At 33.4% G+C, this 16,355-nt stretch overlaps 1 protein-coding gene across 12 annotated transcripts in view; it reads right to left on the reverse strand.

The window, feature by feature from the left end:
* Positions 1-16,355, reverse strand: part of HERC1 (HECT and RLD domain containing E3 ubiquitin protein ligase family member 1) — a 217,817-nt gene that overhangs the window by 113,962 nt on the left and 87,500 nt on the right. For 10 of the 12 annotated variants that reach the window (XM_076004460.1, XM_076004459.1, XM_076004462.1 and 7 more), the window contains exons 21-26: positions 16,167-16,287; positions 14,014-14,185; positions 10,936-11,275; positions 10,340-10,460; positions 8,425-8,476; positions 1,378-1,646 (exon numbers count right to left, since the gene is read on the reverse strand). In XM_076004460.1, the coding sequence (XP_075860575.1) occupies positions 1,378-1,646; positions 8,425-8,476; positions 10,340-10,460; positions 10,936-11,275; positions 14,014-14,185; positions 16,167-16,287 (1,075 nt within the window). The remainder of the gene's footprint in view (positions 1-1,377; positions 1,647-8,424; positions 8,477-10,339; positions 10,461-10,935; positions 11,276-14,013; positions 14,186-16,166; positions 16,288-16,355) is intronic. The other 2 variants (XM_076004465.1, XM_076004469.1) reach the window with 1 other exon arrangement.

Consider the following 16,355-nt stretch of genomic DNA (forward strand, 5'->3'; position numbering starts at 1 on the left):
CTACTGTGAAGCTCGTGAGGAGATATATGTGAAGATTTCAAAACTGTAAGGTAGTATTGTTATTGCTTCCTTTGTTTATAATTAGCTCATAAAGAATAAATACTCTTTAGCTCAAGAATGAGAAGTGCTTCTGAACAGTTTCTCTGTGGTTCTCTTGAACTTCTGCCTCTATCTTCCCTAGGAGGATGCTGCCCATCCCTGGGGTTGAATGGCCTATCCCTCTTCTTTAAAAAAAAAAAAAAAATTGTTTTATTTTGAAATAATTTCATATGTGCAGAACTGTAAAGATGGTACAGAGTGTTCTTGCATACCCTTCCCCTAACATTAACATCTTACATAACCATGGTACATTTATCAAAACTAACACTGGAACAATACTATTAACTAAACCACAGACTTTATTTGGATTTCATAATTCTCCCATCATGTCCCTTTTCTGTTCCAGGATCCAATTCTGGATGCCACATTGCATTTAGGTATCATGTCATCTTACTCTCCATTACTCTGTGACAATTTCTCAGTCTTCTTTTATTGTTCATGACCCTGACACTTTGGAAGAGCTGTTCATGTATTTTATAAATGTCCCTAAATTTAGGTTTGCCTGATTTTTTTCCTCATGATTAGACTGGAATTATGAATTTGGGGGAAGAATAACATTTAAAGTGTCCTCAGCACATTACATCAAGTGTACATGATATCAACATGACTTATTACTGGTGATGTTAATCGTGATCACTTAGTTAAGGTTACGTGTGCCATGTTTCTTCGATATAAAGTTACTGTTTATTCCCCTTCCCATACTCTATTTGTTAGAAGCAAGCCACCAAGTCCAGCCCACCCTCAAGGGGAGGGAAATTAATCTCCTTCTCCCGCAGGGAAGAATATGACAGAATTTGAGGACATAGTAAAACCACAATAATTAATAAATATATGGAGGAGATACTTTGAGGCTATGCAAAAATCTTGTGTCTCCAAGTTTTGCTCACAAATTTTAGCATCCATCAGTGGGTCTTGACTGCAGCAATTATTACTGTGGGGCTCTAATCTAAATTAGGTGTCTAGTTTAACCTGAGACAAATGGGCCAAAAATGGAGGCTCTGAGAAGCAGATCCCTATGCTCATCAGCCATTCTCACCCTAGTTTTTGGGAGACTTGAGAAGGCTTATAATTAGAGTATATTGTTCTGAGAAATGACATTTTTTAAATGCACTTTTGTCCAGTTCAAACAAAATAACAAGTTGTTCCAGTTAAGAAAGTAATATTAAGAAGTGCAGGGGAGGCAAGGAATAGAAGAAAAGTTTTTCCTAAAATTGTACATTCAGTGGCTTAGTTTACGTTTCCAGAGTCTCTAATGAGGAGTAAATATCAAAGACTTACTTCTGCCCTTAACTGCTGCTGCTCCATTGCAATGATGGAGGCCTGGGGACTTGTAGACATACTTTCCTCTGGCTCCTTAAAACCTGGGGCATTCCCCACATCTCCACTCACAAAGCTTACAACATTTTCAATCAAAGTGTGAACTCCCAAAGACTTGGTAAGATCAAAATCAGACTCAAAGGAGTAAGAGGAGTTGCACAACCAGTCTCTGCTATGTTTCAGGCGAGCCCAAGAGTCACTCAGGGATTCCAACTGACTGTGCATAGGACCTATACACAAATAGAACAAACATGTATCAATGGCAATCAAGTAGAGCATACATTCTAGATAAGGCTGAGTGCTGCTACCATACCAACTGGTGGAAAATGGATACTCATGTTTTGAATACATGCATGCATTAAGTGAATCTGAGCAAAATGCTTTGGTAAAAAAAAAAAAGAAAACAACAAACAAACAAAAACCAGAGCAATGTAAGAAAATAAAAGGAAAAGCCCTGTTTGATGTACCAGAGTCTCTGTAAGCGCTTTAGCAACACGCTGCCACAAGAAAAAGAAAGGCAGAAGCTGTTCTCAAAATGCTTAGCTTAAAATGCTCTGCAGTATTAAACCAGATCATCATTTATGAACAAAAAGGAAATAGGCACTTAGGACACTGCTGATAAGACCTACTTGAAACAGAAAGATTTCATCTAATTTAACATTCTCATCATAAAGGGTAAGTTAAGACTACATAAAGTGTCTACATATCTGCAATGAAACATTACCAAAAAATGAATATAGAAGGGCAAGTAAACTTACACAAAAAGAAGACACAAACATCACCCTTTGGGTTTCATTAATATAAGGAACATTCTCACTGACTGTGTCATGTGCATATTTACTGCAGATTGTGAAACTCCTATATAGAGGAAGCAAAGTTTCACAGACAAGAATATATGAGATTTACTGTAAAATGATACTTATATAAAATTATCAAGTGGCATCACAATAGTTGCTAAATATAATACCATTAGTTTTGGCAGTGGGTAGTTTTTAAGTTAAAGTCTTTATATCAGACAGCAAAATGTTAACATGTTTGAACACAAGAACAACTTTCCAAGTCATATGCCAATATAAGCTTTAAATAAATATATACATCTTCAATTCTTGCACATCTTTGTCTTTAATTGATCTCAAGTATACGAATTTGATTAACTATGATTCTTGATTCATGATATACTCTTATCATTGGTCTATGCATGGCCCACTTTCATATTCATATATTTATTTATAATAAATACTTGTGAACACAAGAACTAGAAAACTGACAGTAACCTGTATCTATCTGTTTGCTCCTCCTCCAACCCATCTCTTCCTGTCTCCTCCTACCTAAGGTTTTATTATCCAGAAGCCTGGGTTTATTATTTCCTTGCTTTTATTATTGTTAAATATTGTTTTTATATATTCCTAAGATGAATTGTTACTTTTAGTTGTTTTGGGTGTTTAAAAAATAATACATATGTATTTTATATAATCTTTTTGAACATACTCTTTTCATTCAATATAATATTGCTAATATTCATCCACATTACTATATGCAGCCATGATTCATTTGTTTGACTGTTATATAATGTCCTATCATGTGAATATATCAAGTACCCAGTTAAATATTCATGACAAAAATTGTACTTGTTACATAACTAGATGAAAAATTTGGGACAATAACTACTTAAATACTAATGCCCACAGAGAAAACAAACTAACACAACATTGAATGTATTATCTTATTTTTTAAATTACTACATTGGTGTCAGTTAAACCCTAGGACTTCAAAAACAGAAAAATTAATAACAGGGAGTGAATATTATAAAGTAACTATGAAATAATTTATAGAATCCTAGTAAACTATAATTTAGAATGGCAAAGAATATATCGTTTATCTGCCTCTCATGTTTTAGCAAGAATTCTTGAGATTAAAAAATGCTTAATTTTCAGTTTCACTGAACATGAAAAATAACCAGTCTGAAAATTTCCCTAATTGTATAGCTGAATATTCTTTCATGTAACAGAAAAAAAGTCCAAAGAATAATGTCACAGATGTATAATATATTAAGTTAAAAAATATTTAATGAATAAAGCAGGGACTAATGAAAAAAAATTCACTGTTCATTTCCTTAAGCACTCCAAATTCAGAATCTGTAGTTAGTCTTAACTTATAAACAATAGCTGTTGGCTCCTTGCATTGAGTTTTTTTTTTTTTTTCAATAAAATTTCAGGATAAAATTTTCTTCTGTTTTCCAATACTTGTAAATTACTTTTCAAAATGAAAATAAAACATACAATGAGCTAGTATTAGAATCACAGAAGTAAAGGAGATCTTAAAAGATTATCTAGTCCAAGTTCCTCAATAGAACAAACAGAGATGCAAAGAAACTGATCTGCCAAATTAATAACACTAATTACTTTATTTTAGAAGAGGCAATCTTACTTACATATTCCTGTTATTAATCAACTCACAACTCACTTATCTATGGAAATTTTAACTGCCTGCCTACAAAAAGGTTCATGAATCTACCAATAGTGACTGCCTTCATATAAACCAAAAGATTCTATGGAATGGCTGGCCAAGCCCCAAACTAAATCCTCTCTGCAATTTAAAGCAGGGTCAGCAAACTTTTTGTGTAAAGGGCCAGACAGTAAATATTTTAGGCCTTACAGACTCTAAAGTCTCTGTCACCACTACTCAACTCTGCTTTTGTAGTGTGAAAGCAGCCACAGACAATACATAAACAAATGAGTATGGCTGTGTGCCAATAAAACCTGATTTACAAAGGTAAGTGGCAGGCCAGACTTGGCCTACTAGCTGTAGTTTACTGACCCCTAATTTAAAGGATGAATTTATTATGGTTATGACCAAAATAAGATTTTATATATATAAAAGAACAGGAAATATACCATATGATAGCATTAGGATAAACAAAATAATTTTAATAAAAATATTTACTTTGACATCAAAAATACTTTGAAACACAAAACCTTACAGCATGGATATGGGAGATGAAAGAACTTTAAAAAAATTATAATAATCTTGGTTACTTTGGTTCATTCTATATTTTTTTATCTGAATATAGGAAATACTGTATCTGAAAAGTATATGAAAAGTTTCTACATGGCAATTGAAACTAAGCCTAACTCTTACTTAATATTAATTCAAAGTCAACAGACTATATAAAGAAAATACCAAGTCCAACAAAAAATTTTTGAGATTGTTTACTTGTCCTTACAACTTTGGCTCTTAAATGGAATTTTCAAAATGAATATGGCAGAGCTGCAATACATACTTTATAAACCATAAAATATGTAGGCAAGCTAAAAGGGGAAAAAAATTAAACATGCCATCATGTACTTGCTTGAAGCTCTTCTTTTTTCTGGGGCTCAACTGGCCAAAAAGGAGTAAATACACTACCACACGAGAATCAGAAGACAAAAGGAGAAATTTGATACAGGAGAGAGACAACATTTACATTTGCTCTTCTTTATATACTCTAGTTTGAAATGCATAGACAAAATAGCATTTCACCCACACATGTTATACCATGAAACACACGTTGATAAATGTTTCCATTATTATTTTAGCAATAAAACCCTAACACTATATTTAAAGACCTGGGGGGAAAAAATCAAATCATATAGTATTTTTAACTAACAAGATTCCTAATGTTGCTTCTTAAATTACTGCTTTGATATTCTACCATTTTTCACTGTATCAGCTTCCATGTAATATGAAAACTAAAATCAAGGATCTACAAAAAGGTCTTTCTGTGAAGAACCAGCTCAATGCTGTACAACTATAACAAATCTTTAAGTATTTGTCAAAGTACCAAAATACCAACATATTTTTCAAGAATCTTGACAGTCTGTTATGAAAATTAAATGAGTTAATATTTATGAAGGGCTGACAACAATTCCTGGCATTATAGTAAACAGTTTTTAAGTACTTAATAAATGCAATTTTCATATTGCATCAGAGGTGATAATCAGAAGAAATATATTTCACCTGTCTCTTTCAAAAATAATTTATAACATATTTTTGGTTTTAGAATTTAGCTTTGATGCCTTTGAAAAGCTAAGCAAGGTGGCTGAGCTAAACATATTTGCTCATATTTCTCTGCCCCTTCCTATCATATTTGTTTTCTTGGACCAAGGGCTTAAAGCAATTGTGAAACATTAACAAGAGGGGAGAAAAAGGAGCAATCATGACTTAACAGCATGAATCTTAGTATTCCCAATGCTAAACACTGAGGTTATAGGCAATAAACCCTCCCAAGAAGGGGTCTTTGGAGGCATGATAAGAGCAGCTGAAAATGTTTATACAACCATTAACTGTCATTTATACACCCTTTAATTTCAATAAATAGGATGTAATTAAACATTGTTATCTCTCTCCTATTCCTCCTATAAGGCATTTAGTAACTCCATACCACTTAGACTAATAAATGCAAATGCTTTGTGAGGGGAAAAAAATTTATATTTCCTCCTCAAAATACTGGAAGAGGGTATAGCACACAGAATAATTCTCAGTTGTCTGAACATTTACTTGTCCTTCATGGCTCAAGTCAAACCAGAACACCTGTCAGTTAGCAAGGTCCCAAACAGTTCTCAGACTTGACAGGTTCATCTGCCCAATTGAAGACAGGCATATTTTGGCTTAAGGCATCTGGCCCATATTGACAATAAATAAGGGAAAAAATAGGGTGGTTTATTTTACTGTCATTTAAAAGCAAAAACAAATAAACAAAAAACCCTTTGGTCAAAGGGTAGTCATTAAATACACAAGATTTTTTTTAAATTTCTTTCAAAATATAATAAAAATTTATTGAAAATATATTTTTATATTGAAATATATTTTAATGTTAATTTCTTCTGAAGGAAATACATTAAAATAAGAAAAATAAATGATATTAAATGTACATTTTCATTCTTTAATCTACAAACTCTAAGATTATTGAAATCAAAAAGTATTTATTGTTGTTGTCCTTCCTAAAATAATAGCTTTTCTACTTTCTAGTCACCTGTCCCTAGGAACAAAACCATGAGCAAAATTTTGCCCTGAGAACATTAAAATGAATGATTAAATGATGTGAAGAATATTTATATAACTAATTTGCCTACCTCCTTGCCTATTGTAACTTCCTAAATGCGTAGTTAAAAAAAAAAGAAAAGAAGAAAACTTTTCCCATGAGTTTCCATAATTGCTTTTCTGTTTTCGACAAAATAAAGTTAAATTCCAACAAGTTAATAGGTATTGGTACTACCTGGAGCTTTTTGGAGGACATGGTTTATCCATAAACAAAATCTGAATTAATGGTTTAATTCATTTATATTTATTTAGGTCTAAAATTTACATCTACTTATAGAATAATTGTTTAAAATATAAACAGGTAGCTACTCTAAGACAACAATTTTAATGTTATATTTATTCCTCCTAAGTAATTCACATTCAAATTATAGGTCACTCTTAACTCAAAGATAAAGATTCTACTTCATTTACTCCAAAGGTATTACTTTGCCACATGCTGGCTTTGTTAACAAACATAGATTGAATATCAAATCATATCTCCATAAGTATAATAAAAATTTGAGAGAAAAGAATAATTTTAGCCAATGGACTATCACTTAGTATAAATATAATTAGTATAGCAGGAAGCTCTTAAACTATAAGTTGGCTCCCTTATGCTATTCAGTAAGTCTGGGGTCATTTTCTCTCTTAGCACCAAATGATATGTATTTATTAACATAACATGGAATTTTTAGCAACAATATTCATCTGAATAAACAAAATGAGGAAAGTATATCTGTTCCAAAAATTTAATTCCTAAGTCAAAGTGAACTATCAATTTTCAAAGAAATATAGAATGCACATTACACATTATACTAAACATAATTTAATTTCTTTTATATGACAAATACCTTGTAAATTTTTCTTTTTAGAAACTCAGCAGCTTTTATATGTTACAGTCTCAAACAACTTTTCAATAAATAAAGCACCATCTCTGCTCCTTGTTATTCCTATTTCAGAGAAATCATTCTCTGCATTCTAATTGTAATCATATTGTGAAATTGATAAATTTTAAGTAACAACATTTCTTCTTTTGAGTTACATACATGAAAATGAAAAAATCATGTGTGCATTTCTCTCCCTCATTTCTCAGATTTTTTCCTATGGGGGAGAAACCTAACACTCTGCCAAGGAAGCTATCAAGAGAAAGGTCTCACTTTGAAATACAGAAGATTTAATATCATGGAAAAAACTTTTTTCACAAGCTTTTAGAAAACTGCCACTTTTCTACACTTTTTAACAGTTAATTTTCACAACCACATCATAAATGGTTTTAAATAAAAGTACCAGTTAATAGAGAATAATACCTTAGAAAGTTTTTAGTTAACTTTGGATTTATATTATTATATCTAAAACTGTTGGGTTTTTCCTCTATTTGTACATATAACCATGAGTTAACTGTATTTATTATTCATTAAGATTGAGCTTCTAACAAAAGACCTTAACTCTTGATGACACTCTAAAATTGCTCCTCATGGAAATTTTTTTTTAAGAAAAATCAGTTCATCTCTGAACATGATTTTTCTTAAGAGAACAAGAGGGGAAAAAACTAGAACTTTCCTTTGGAAAATGTGTATACATGTATATGGGGTAAAGAGAAGTTCTCCCTGTAATGCCATTTAAATGCTAGCAACTCTATTAGTAAGCTAAAACATGAAAAATTATGTGCATCTCCCCCTACTCCCCACAAAAATGAAATGCACCATTTCTGGAATTCTGCAGAACTTTTAAAAAGTCAAAACACATGACAAATGAGAAACACAACTAATTGTTAACTCCTAAACATTTCCAGATTTTAAAAGGGTGTACATTTTTTAAACAGTAATCTCTTTTAACTTCCGATAAAATAATTCTGAGCTATTTTTTTTTGCAATTACATTTCAAAGACAATCAGATCTAAATACACCAGATAAAAACGGCTACTTAATTTAACCAGTTCTTAATACTTACCTCTCTTTCTATGAGATGATGCCAGATCCAAATCAGCATTTCGTCTGCCACTCTATTAAAAGTAAATAAATTTTAAAAAATTAGTTGTGAAAAGTATTTTGAGATTTAATAGAGTATCAGAATAAAAAATAATCTGTATAATTAACAGCAATGCAATGCCCTATTTATTCACCAATCAAATCAGACTAATAACAAAAGTCCATAAAAACCAACTGAAAACAGCTAAAAGAAAGCTCAAGCACTTAAACTCTCAGATACTAATTCAAAAAAGTCAAGGTACACAGTAATTAACATTATAAAGTAGCAGTAATTTCTCTTTGTTGTTACCTTTTTCCTTTGGAATCTTTGTCTTTTATTTTCCAAACACAGTGTGAGCTTATTAATGCCCTCTAGATGCCTAAAGCCCTTGCAGCAGTGGCCCATTTTCCAATATTACTACTCCTTCCTATATCTTCACTTTCTTTTCAAAAGTCCCACTAGCCTTGGCTAGGCGTTCAGAGGAAGATAATCTGATGAATCCATATTAACTGAAAAATAACATAGTTCTAAGCCTTCTGGTAGTATTTTAAAAAGATTTTAAATGTTTTTTAAAACCTGTTAAAATAGAGAACTCTCAAACTGGTGAAACTGCAGATAGCTTAATAAAACAGTGAAGGCTTTCAGTATCAAAAGAAGTACATTTCTGTGTGTCTGGTGGGAAGAGATGCAGACAACTTTCTACTCTGTCCATATGTACAGCATAATGACTTAAGTTTACGCATAGTCTTCACATTATGGTCTTATCAATTTCAACTATACCACATAACCAAAAAAATTCATGTCGAAGTAAGGCTGCAGAAGTGACAAAATAGATCCATTTGGGAAATATTATTGTAGAAAATCTTTACCTGGTCACACACATAGACACATGTACCATGTTGTAGATAGACACATTTTGTTTTATACCCACCCACTCACCCACATATACATCAACAGAAATAAGTATATTCTCAGGCCATGAGGTCCTGGATAAAACACCAAATGGTCATCACAATAGCTCATGAAGCATCACTATATCATTCAATAAAACATTTTTTTTCACATAGCACCTTTGCCACAAGGGCTCATGGAAGAATTAATCTCAGGCCTCAGAACGAGAATATCTGTGTTTCTCTTGAATGAGTAGATTGTTTTTATCATTTAGACACTGTGAATCATCCAATGCATTATGCTTTCCCTGTCTGGTGACCCACCTGTAGCAGAACACCACAGGATATGTGCGGAGATAAGTAAACCTTACCCACAGCTTTATTTTCCTCTTTCAGATTTTTTCAGTCCTAATTCATTTACCTAACTTATCCTTTTGTAAAGTATTTACTTTTGTATGCTAAATCAAATCCTTTGAGAAATGAGAGAGCTAGGAAACAGACCAGAAGGGTGTAGTATAAGAAATGTTGATAAGAATGACAACTGTCAAACAGTTAAACTTGGGTTTGGTATTCTGTTTACTAAAACAGAGACATAATACACTTGATAAAAGGAGGTTAAAACCAGATTTGGTATTAAAGTAATAACTTCAGTCATTTTAAAAAAGCATTTCATTCCCTAACAACTCAGAGTAAAAGAGGTGTACTGGACATCAAAGATATAAACGGTAATCTTAAATAACCTCACGGTACAGAAAGGTAACATATTTCAGGAGGAAAAACCAAGACATATGAATTCAGAGGTTAGAAAGAAGTCAAAGCTAAAGAGAGAAATCATTAACATATATGTGGTAAATATCTATTCAATATAGTTATCTCATTTCTCCTAAAGTTATTTTTTAAGTTATTATATGTCTAAGACAAACATATTACATTTATTCTAACCAAAGCCTTGCGTATCTATACATTGAAAACAAAAATCCTTCTTTATTGAATCTAGGTATACCTACCAGTGCGTAACCTTCTTCATCTGATTCAGGCTGAGACAAATCAGATTCACTCCTTGATTTGATCAGTCTGTAATTTGGACTTGCGTGGACTAGCCGGCTCTCTGCAGTAAGACTTTCACTCCTGTCTCGCATGCACAAAAAAAAGTTTTTTGATTTGGGACTGTCAGTGAACATAAAATTGAATGGAACTAGTAGCATAGAGATAACACACACACACACATATACATAGTGAGCAGTAATTGTATCTGTTGATGGGAAATCCTAACACCTCTCTAAGCACAAAGCTCTTCGCAATCACATCAAAATAATTTGTGTGCCACTAAATTAAGAGAGATGCAAGTAACTTCATATGTTTCTCAACTGCTGTTGTTTATATGTAGGAAAATTGTGCCTCCTGATTTAATCAGAAATTTATATTCCATGCTGAATCAGTATCACTGTTTACATTACTTTAAATTCATCCTAGTCAATTTGCATTTCTTCCTTTATGTCTGTGTTAATATTGGAAGAACCCTGTAACTTTAAGAATAAACCATTTCAATGCATAAAGTAACAAAGAGAGAAGGGTAATTTTTTAACTTGCTAGTCAGTCCCACCTGGTCATAAGTCCACCCCCTTCAGAGGCACTTGTTGAAGGTTGCTGCAACTGTCCTTCTTCCCTTCTCTTCTGAAGCTCATCGATCACAGGACTTACTCCTAATATTAACAGGGCACACCGATGGATCACAGAGTTGCAGGCAGCAGTGTACACATCCTGACCCTCAGGAAGGTCTGTGCTGACCCTTCGCTCTTGCTGGGACTGAGGAGGTGGATCATCAGCTCGAGTCCCAGACCCTGCCCCACTGTTCATTCTATCTCGGTCTCGGCTACGAGCTACTTCACGGGCTGAGAGGAAACACTGAAAGATTTCTGTAACATGCAACACAAAAACAAGGTCTTAACACATGGGGAGAGAAGAGCAAAGAAAATAACAATAAAAATAGTCAAAAAGTTTGGACCAAAAACTTACTGAAAAGGGAAAAATTATTTTTTAGACATTAAATACAACATAGTTAACTTAGTTGAGATTATATCAAAATGTAGTAAAACATTGCACCTTTCATAAAAATTACAATAGGAAATACTCATATGCCTTCACAGAATTTAGATTTGGCTGATTCTATTTCAAATTTTATTAATGAATTAGATCAGTGGTTTTCAAAATGTGGTCCCAGACCAGCAGCATCCACATCATCTGGGCACTTGTGTGAAATGCAAATTATTGGGCCCAACCCAGACTTTCCGAAACAGAACCTCTAGGAGTGGGGCCCAGCAATCTGTGTTTTAACAAGCCCTCCAGTTGATTCTGAAACTCACAAAAGTCTGTGAAGCACTAGGTTGGATAAAAATAACTGCTTATTTCTGAAAAAATCTGCCTTTGGTATGAAAAATATCAAGTTACAAAGGAAATCCACAAAATATAAGTTACATGAGTTGTAGTGAAAAGGTCCCTTTCCCCTTCCAAACTCTATATAATTCCTAACACCTACACTCTCCTGTATCTTAAACACATTAAATAAGTGCAACCACTAAAGGTCTTTGCTAAAACAGAATCTGGTTACAAGACATGGGCAAGATTGCCTCCAGGGTCAGATAGCATCACCAGGAATGTCCATTTGATGTCAGCCCCTCCCCAATTACAAGTGTAAAAACTCAGTGGAGTTAATAAGGTTCTGACACAATGATAGAAGTTTTAAAGAGGAAAGGAATTTTTTGCTCAAATTTGGAGTAAGGATGGTATTCTTAATGGGAAACTAAGGCAGAAAAGTTGGTAGAATACTAGATTAATATGGAAGTACAAACTTTAAAAATGGATCTGTGTATTTTATAGAATTATGACAATATTTTCATTATGCTATTAAAACTCCTTTGTTTCTACAAAAATCAAAGCAACAAGCCCTCTTGGAGTCTAGAACTAGAAATCAGTTAAAATAGTTAACAGAATGGTCACTAGAGTTTTTGGAAGACCCGGTTCTAATTCCAGGTGCTACTATCTGTGGCCCTAGGCACATAATTTGCCTCCTTAAACCTCAGTTCGCCCATCTTTAGAAAGATGTAGTACTAGAACTTGTAAACTGTTGTGAGAATGAGTTAATCTACGTGACGCACTTGACCCAGTGCTCAGCACATAATAGGTGCTCAAAAATTACAGCTACTGTGTTTCCCCAAAAATAAGACAGGGTCTTATATTTATTCTTCCTCAAAAAGACACCCTAGGGCTTATTTTCAGGGGATGTGTTATTTTTTTTAAGTACGGTACAACAATCTACATTTATTCAAATACAGTTAAGTCGTCTTCTTCTGGAACATCATCATAACTCTCCAAACTCCGAATTCCTTGCAATTTTATTTCCTTTAGAACCACTGGCTCCAACCTCTCATATCGAGCAATAGAGCTCTCATGGGGCAGATGAGAAGGGCTGCTCATCTTCTTTACCACTGGGGGACAAAATGCATGGGTTGTGCAGATACGCTGCGTAGCCACACCCATCACTAGGTCTTATTTTCAGAGTAGGGATTATATTGCGCAAATGCTTAGAAATTCTGCTAGGGTTTATTTTATGGGTAGGTCTTATTTTCGGGGAAACACGGTAGTTTAAAAATCATTACTCCCCAGATGACTCTTACGGTTTCTTTTATTATAATTGAGGGTCATGCTTTGTTACCATGTTTTGCCCATTAGTCTTTGCTTCCAGGAACCTCTAAATTAAGTTTTAAACTCAATTGCAAAATTCCCTCAGCCTACTTTTAAAATACAATCATTCTCCCTCCCCATCTCAAATCCCCTTTTTTCCATTTGGACCTTATCTTTTTCCTCTTGTATAAACGGTTTCTGGTCTTGCTTTGGGCCACCTCAAGATCATTTTTAGAAGTATGCAGAACACAAATAAATTGATAATAAAGTAAATGTCAAGTTCAGTGATTAATACAATCTCAACACCAAATGCATAGCTGGCCATAATGTTTTAGGCTATAAATTAAATATACACTTTAAATTGAAATAACCAAATCACTCAAAAGATACTAAAAAATATTTTAAAAGATTTGATGCTTCTCTTTAGACATATACATAATTACCTTTAAAAATTATCTGTAACTTGGAATATAAAAGTATAAAAATTTTATTCACCCAGCCCATAGTATTCTCATGTATACTCTTGATCCCAATTGAAACAACATGTAGTAAATTGAAACAACATGTAGTAAATGGGTGAAATTTGTAATTTTAAAAGTTCTACAAATGGAAAATAATATGGCTCTCCTAATAGAAAGGGGCTGTCTTCCTCATCACACAGAGGTCTGGACAACTTGGTACCCTCAGAGGATATATTTTAAATGACCTTATGCAATCACTCATGGGTGTTATTTTGTGCATGAGGCTCAGTGTAGCAGGTACTAACATGCCTGCTTCCAGAGCTTTTCAGCCCTGAATATGCAATCCAAAAGCATCAGAATGGCACTAGCACAATTGTAAGAGTCCCCTGAAATGTTATCTAATACAAATTCAAATCAACAGTGGAATATCAGATTCTTTTAGAAAAACTAGAGAAACTTTGCCTTTCTCTTTCAAGACATTTCCCCTACCAAAAAGAATGCCACAGTGTGTATCTGCAAAGTAAGAAGGGAATACTCACTGCCAGCTGTCATCACTTCATGTTCCCGTTCCTCCTCTTCATCCTCCGGCTCCGGATGCCCCTCTTCCCGGTCTCTCTCAGCCTGTTCTTCCATTTCAGCTTCTTCATCAATGGTTCGGGTAAATGAATGCTCCTGAGGATCAACATCTGCAGAGTCTTGGTTTTCTGAGATCTTAAAAGAAATTATCAGAAACTACACTAAATATATTTTTCAAAAATTTTTAAAAATTTCATAAAATAATTACCCTTTTTCATGGAAAAAAGTGCTGATATTAATAATGTGGATTTTACCACAAAAACACAAAAGATACACTGAATAAATCTTAAAGATTAGAAAGTATATACACAATATATATACACACACACACAAACACACATAGGCTCTCTCTTCCTCAGTATTTTGTTAAACTGACATGATATAAATTATTCATATTTATATTTCTAATCAGCTGTAAATTCCTACAGAGTTACAACTTAAAGTAAGTTATATTAAGCATGATTCCAAGCATAAAAGGTAATTAAAATACATGATTTTGATTCTATTCCACTTTCTTTGAGTTGTGCATATTACTATTACTCTGTATAAATAATGTTTAATAATTTTTATTAAATAATGTTTAATAATTTTTCTTTAACTCTGCCTCTGAATAAACTAAAAATTAGAAATCTAGTAAGGATAATTTAACTTTAACTTAATTTCCTGCAGTGGTTATGCTAATTAGCAGTCATCTAGACAGAGGAAAGAGTCCTTATAATAGGTACTCAGACAGTTCTAAACACCATAACAGTATATAGTTTCTCCCACAGATTTCAGCATAAAGCACAAATGAAAAATTTTAATTATATCCTCAGATCCATAATAAAAGTTATCTTGTGATTCATTACCAGTAAATAACTTAGGAATTTCACAGAGATGGAAATACTGAGCAGTCAGACTTACACAGTACATAAGTCCGTATGTGAGTTTCAAATTTTAGCTTCAATATAGCAAATTAATACATTTCATGAACTTTCAAGGTCACCAACAGATCCATAAATATTCAGTACATGCCAAAGTCTACTATAATACAAATGTAAAGACAAAGTTTGTTTTTTTAAGTCAAAGAACTAATTAATGAAGTGCAAAGCATCTGAAGAGTCAAGTTTCAAAGTAAGCACTTCTGAAGATGATATATTATTATCCAGGCTTACATTTATAATTATACTATCATGCTATCAGGATTACCAAGCACTTTAGAAATCATCTCATTTTTGTTGCAAGAATTACTTCTGGACTGTCCTTCATAAATGGTTTCAATCTTCACTTCCGGTAGTGGACAACTCTAATAGTTAGAAGACCTATTTTCCTTATATTCAGCTAACAATCATTCCTCATTTAATTATTACCCTTTGGTCCTAGCTGTGTCCTCTGAAACAAGGAACATATTTATTTCCTCTCTTACGAAGAAGATCTTTTAAGTACTTTTAAGGCAGCTATCATGTGATACCCCCCTCCTTGGCTTTTACTTCCCTAAGCTGAGCATTTTTGATACTTTCCAGTTCTTATATAAGAGCATAGATAATTACTGCACCTTTTTATCAATCCATGGTATTTCTTTTCTTTTTTTTTTTTTTCTCTTTTTTTTTGAGATAGAGTCTGACTCTGTTGCCCAGGCTATAGCAGAGTGCCATGGCATCAGCCTAGCTCACAGCAACCTCAAACTCCTGGGCTCTAGCAATCCTTCTGCCTCAGCCTCCCAAGTAGCTGGGACTACAGGCATGCACCACCATGCCCGGCTAATTGTTTCTATATATTTTTAGTTGTCTGGCTAATTTCTTTCTATTTTTCAGTAAAGACGGGGTCTCACTCTTGCTCAGGCTGGACTGGAACTCCTGAGCTCAAGCAATCCTCCAGCCTCGGCCTCCCAGAGTACCAGGAATACAGGTGTGAGCCACCACGCCTGGCCAAAGCAACCATCTGTCACTTGATAAATGTGAGGTTAAATAAATCCTAAATCTCTTACTCTTCCATTTTTTTTAAATAAAAAAAGAATTACTCAATATTTATTGGACATTTGAAATAACGAAGGCACATTTTTTCTCATATAACCAATATGGAGCTATCTCTCACAGCTTGTGGAAAAACATAGAAATTAATTGATTTCCAACTTTACCCATCTGTCTCGTGATGATGACCTGGTTTGAATAAGTTCAAGGTTCTTGCAAGCAAGTAAACGACTTCGAACTTTGTATACACAACGGTACACTTCTGATAAGCTTTTACCAGGTTGATATCTAAATAAAGAACCAAAATAGAAAAGTTACCTAATTTCTAACATCATGAGAGCAAATATTTGTCTGAG

This window comes from Microcebus murinus, chromosome 6 (assembly GCF_040939455.1).
Source record: "Microcebus murinus isolate Inina chromosome 6, M.murinus_Inina_mat1.0, whole genome shotgun sequence".
Classification (NCBI taxonomy): Eukaryota; Metazoa; Chordata; class Mammalia; order Primates; family Cheirogaleidae; genus Microcebus; species Microcebus murinus.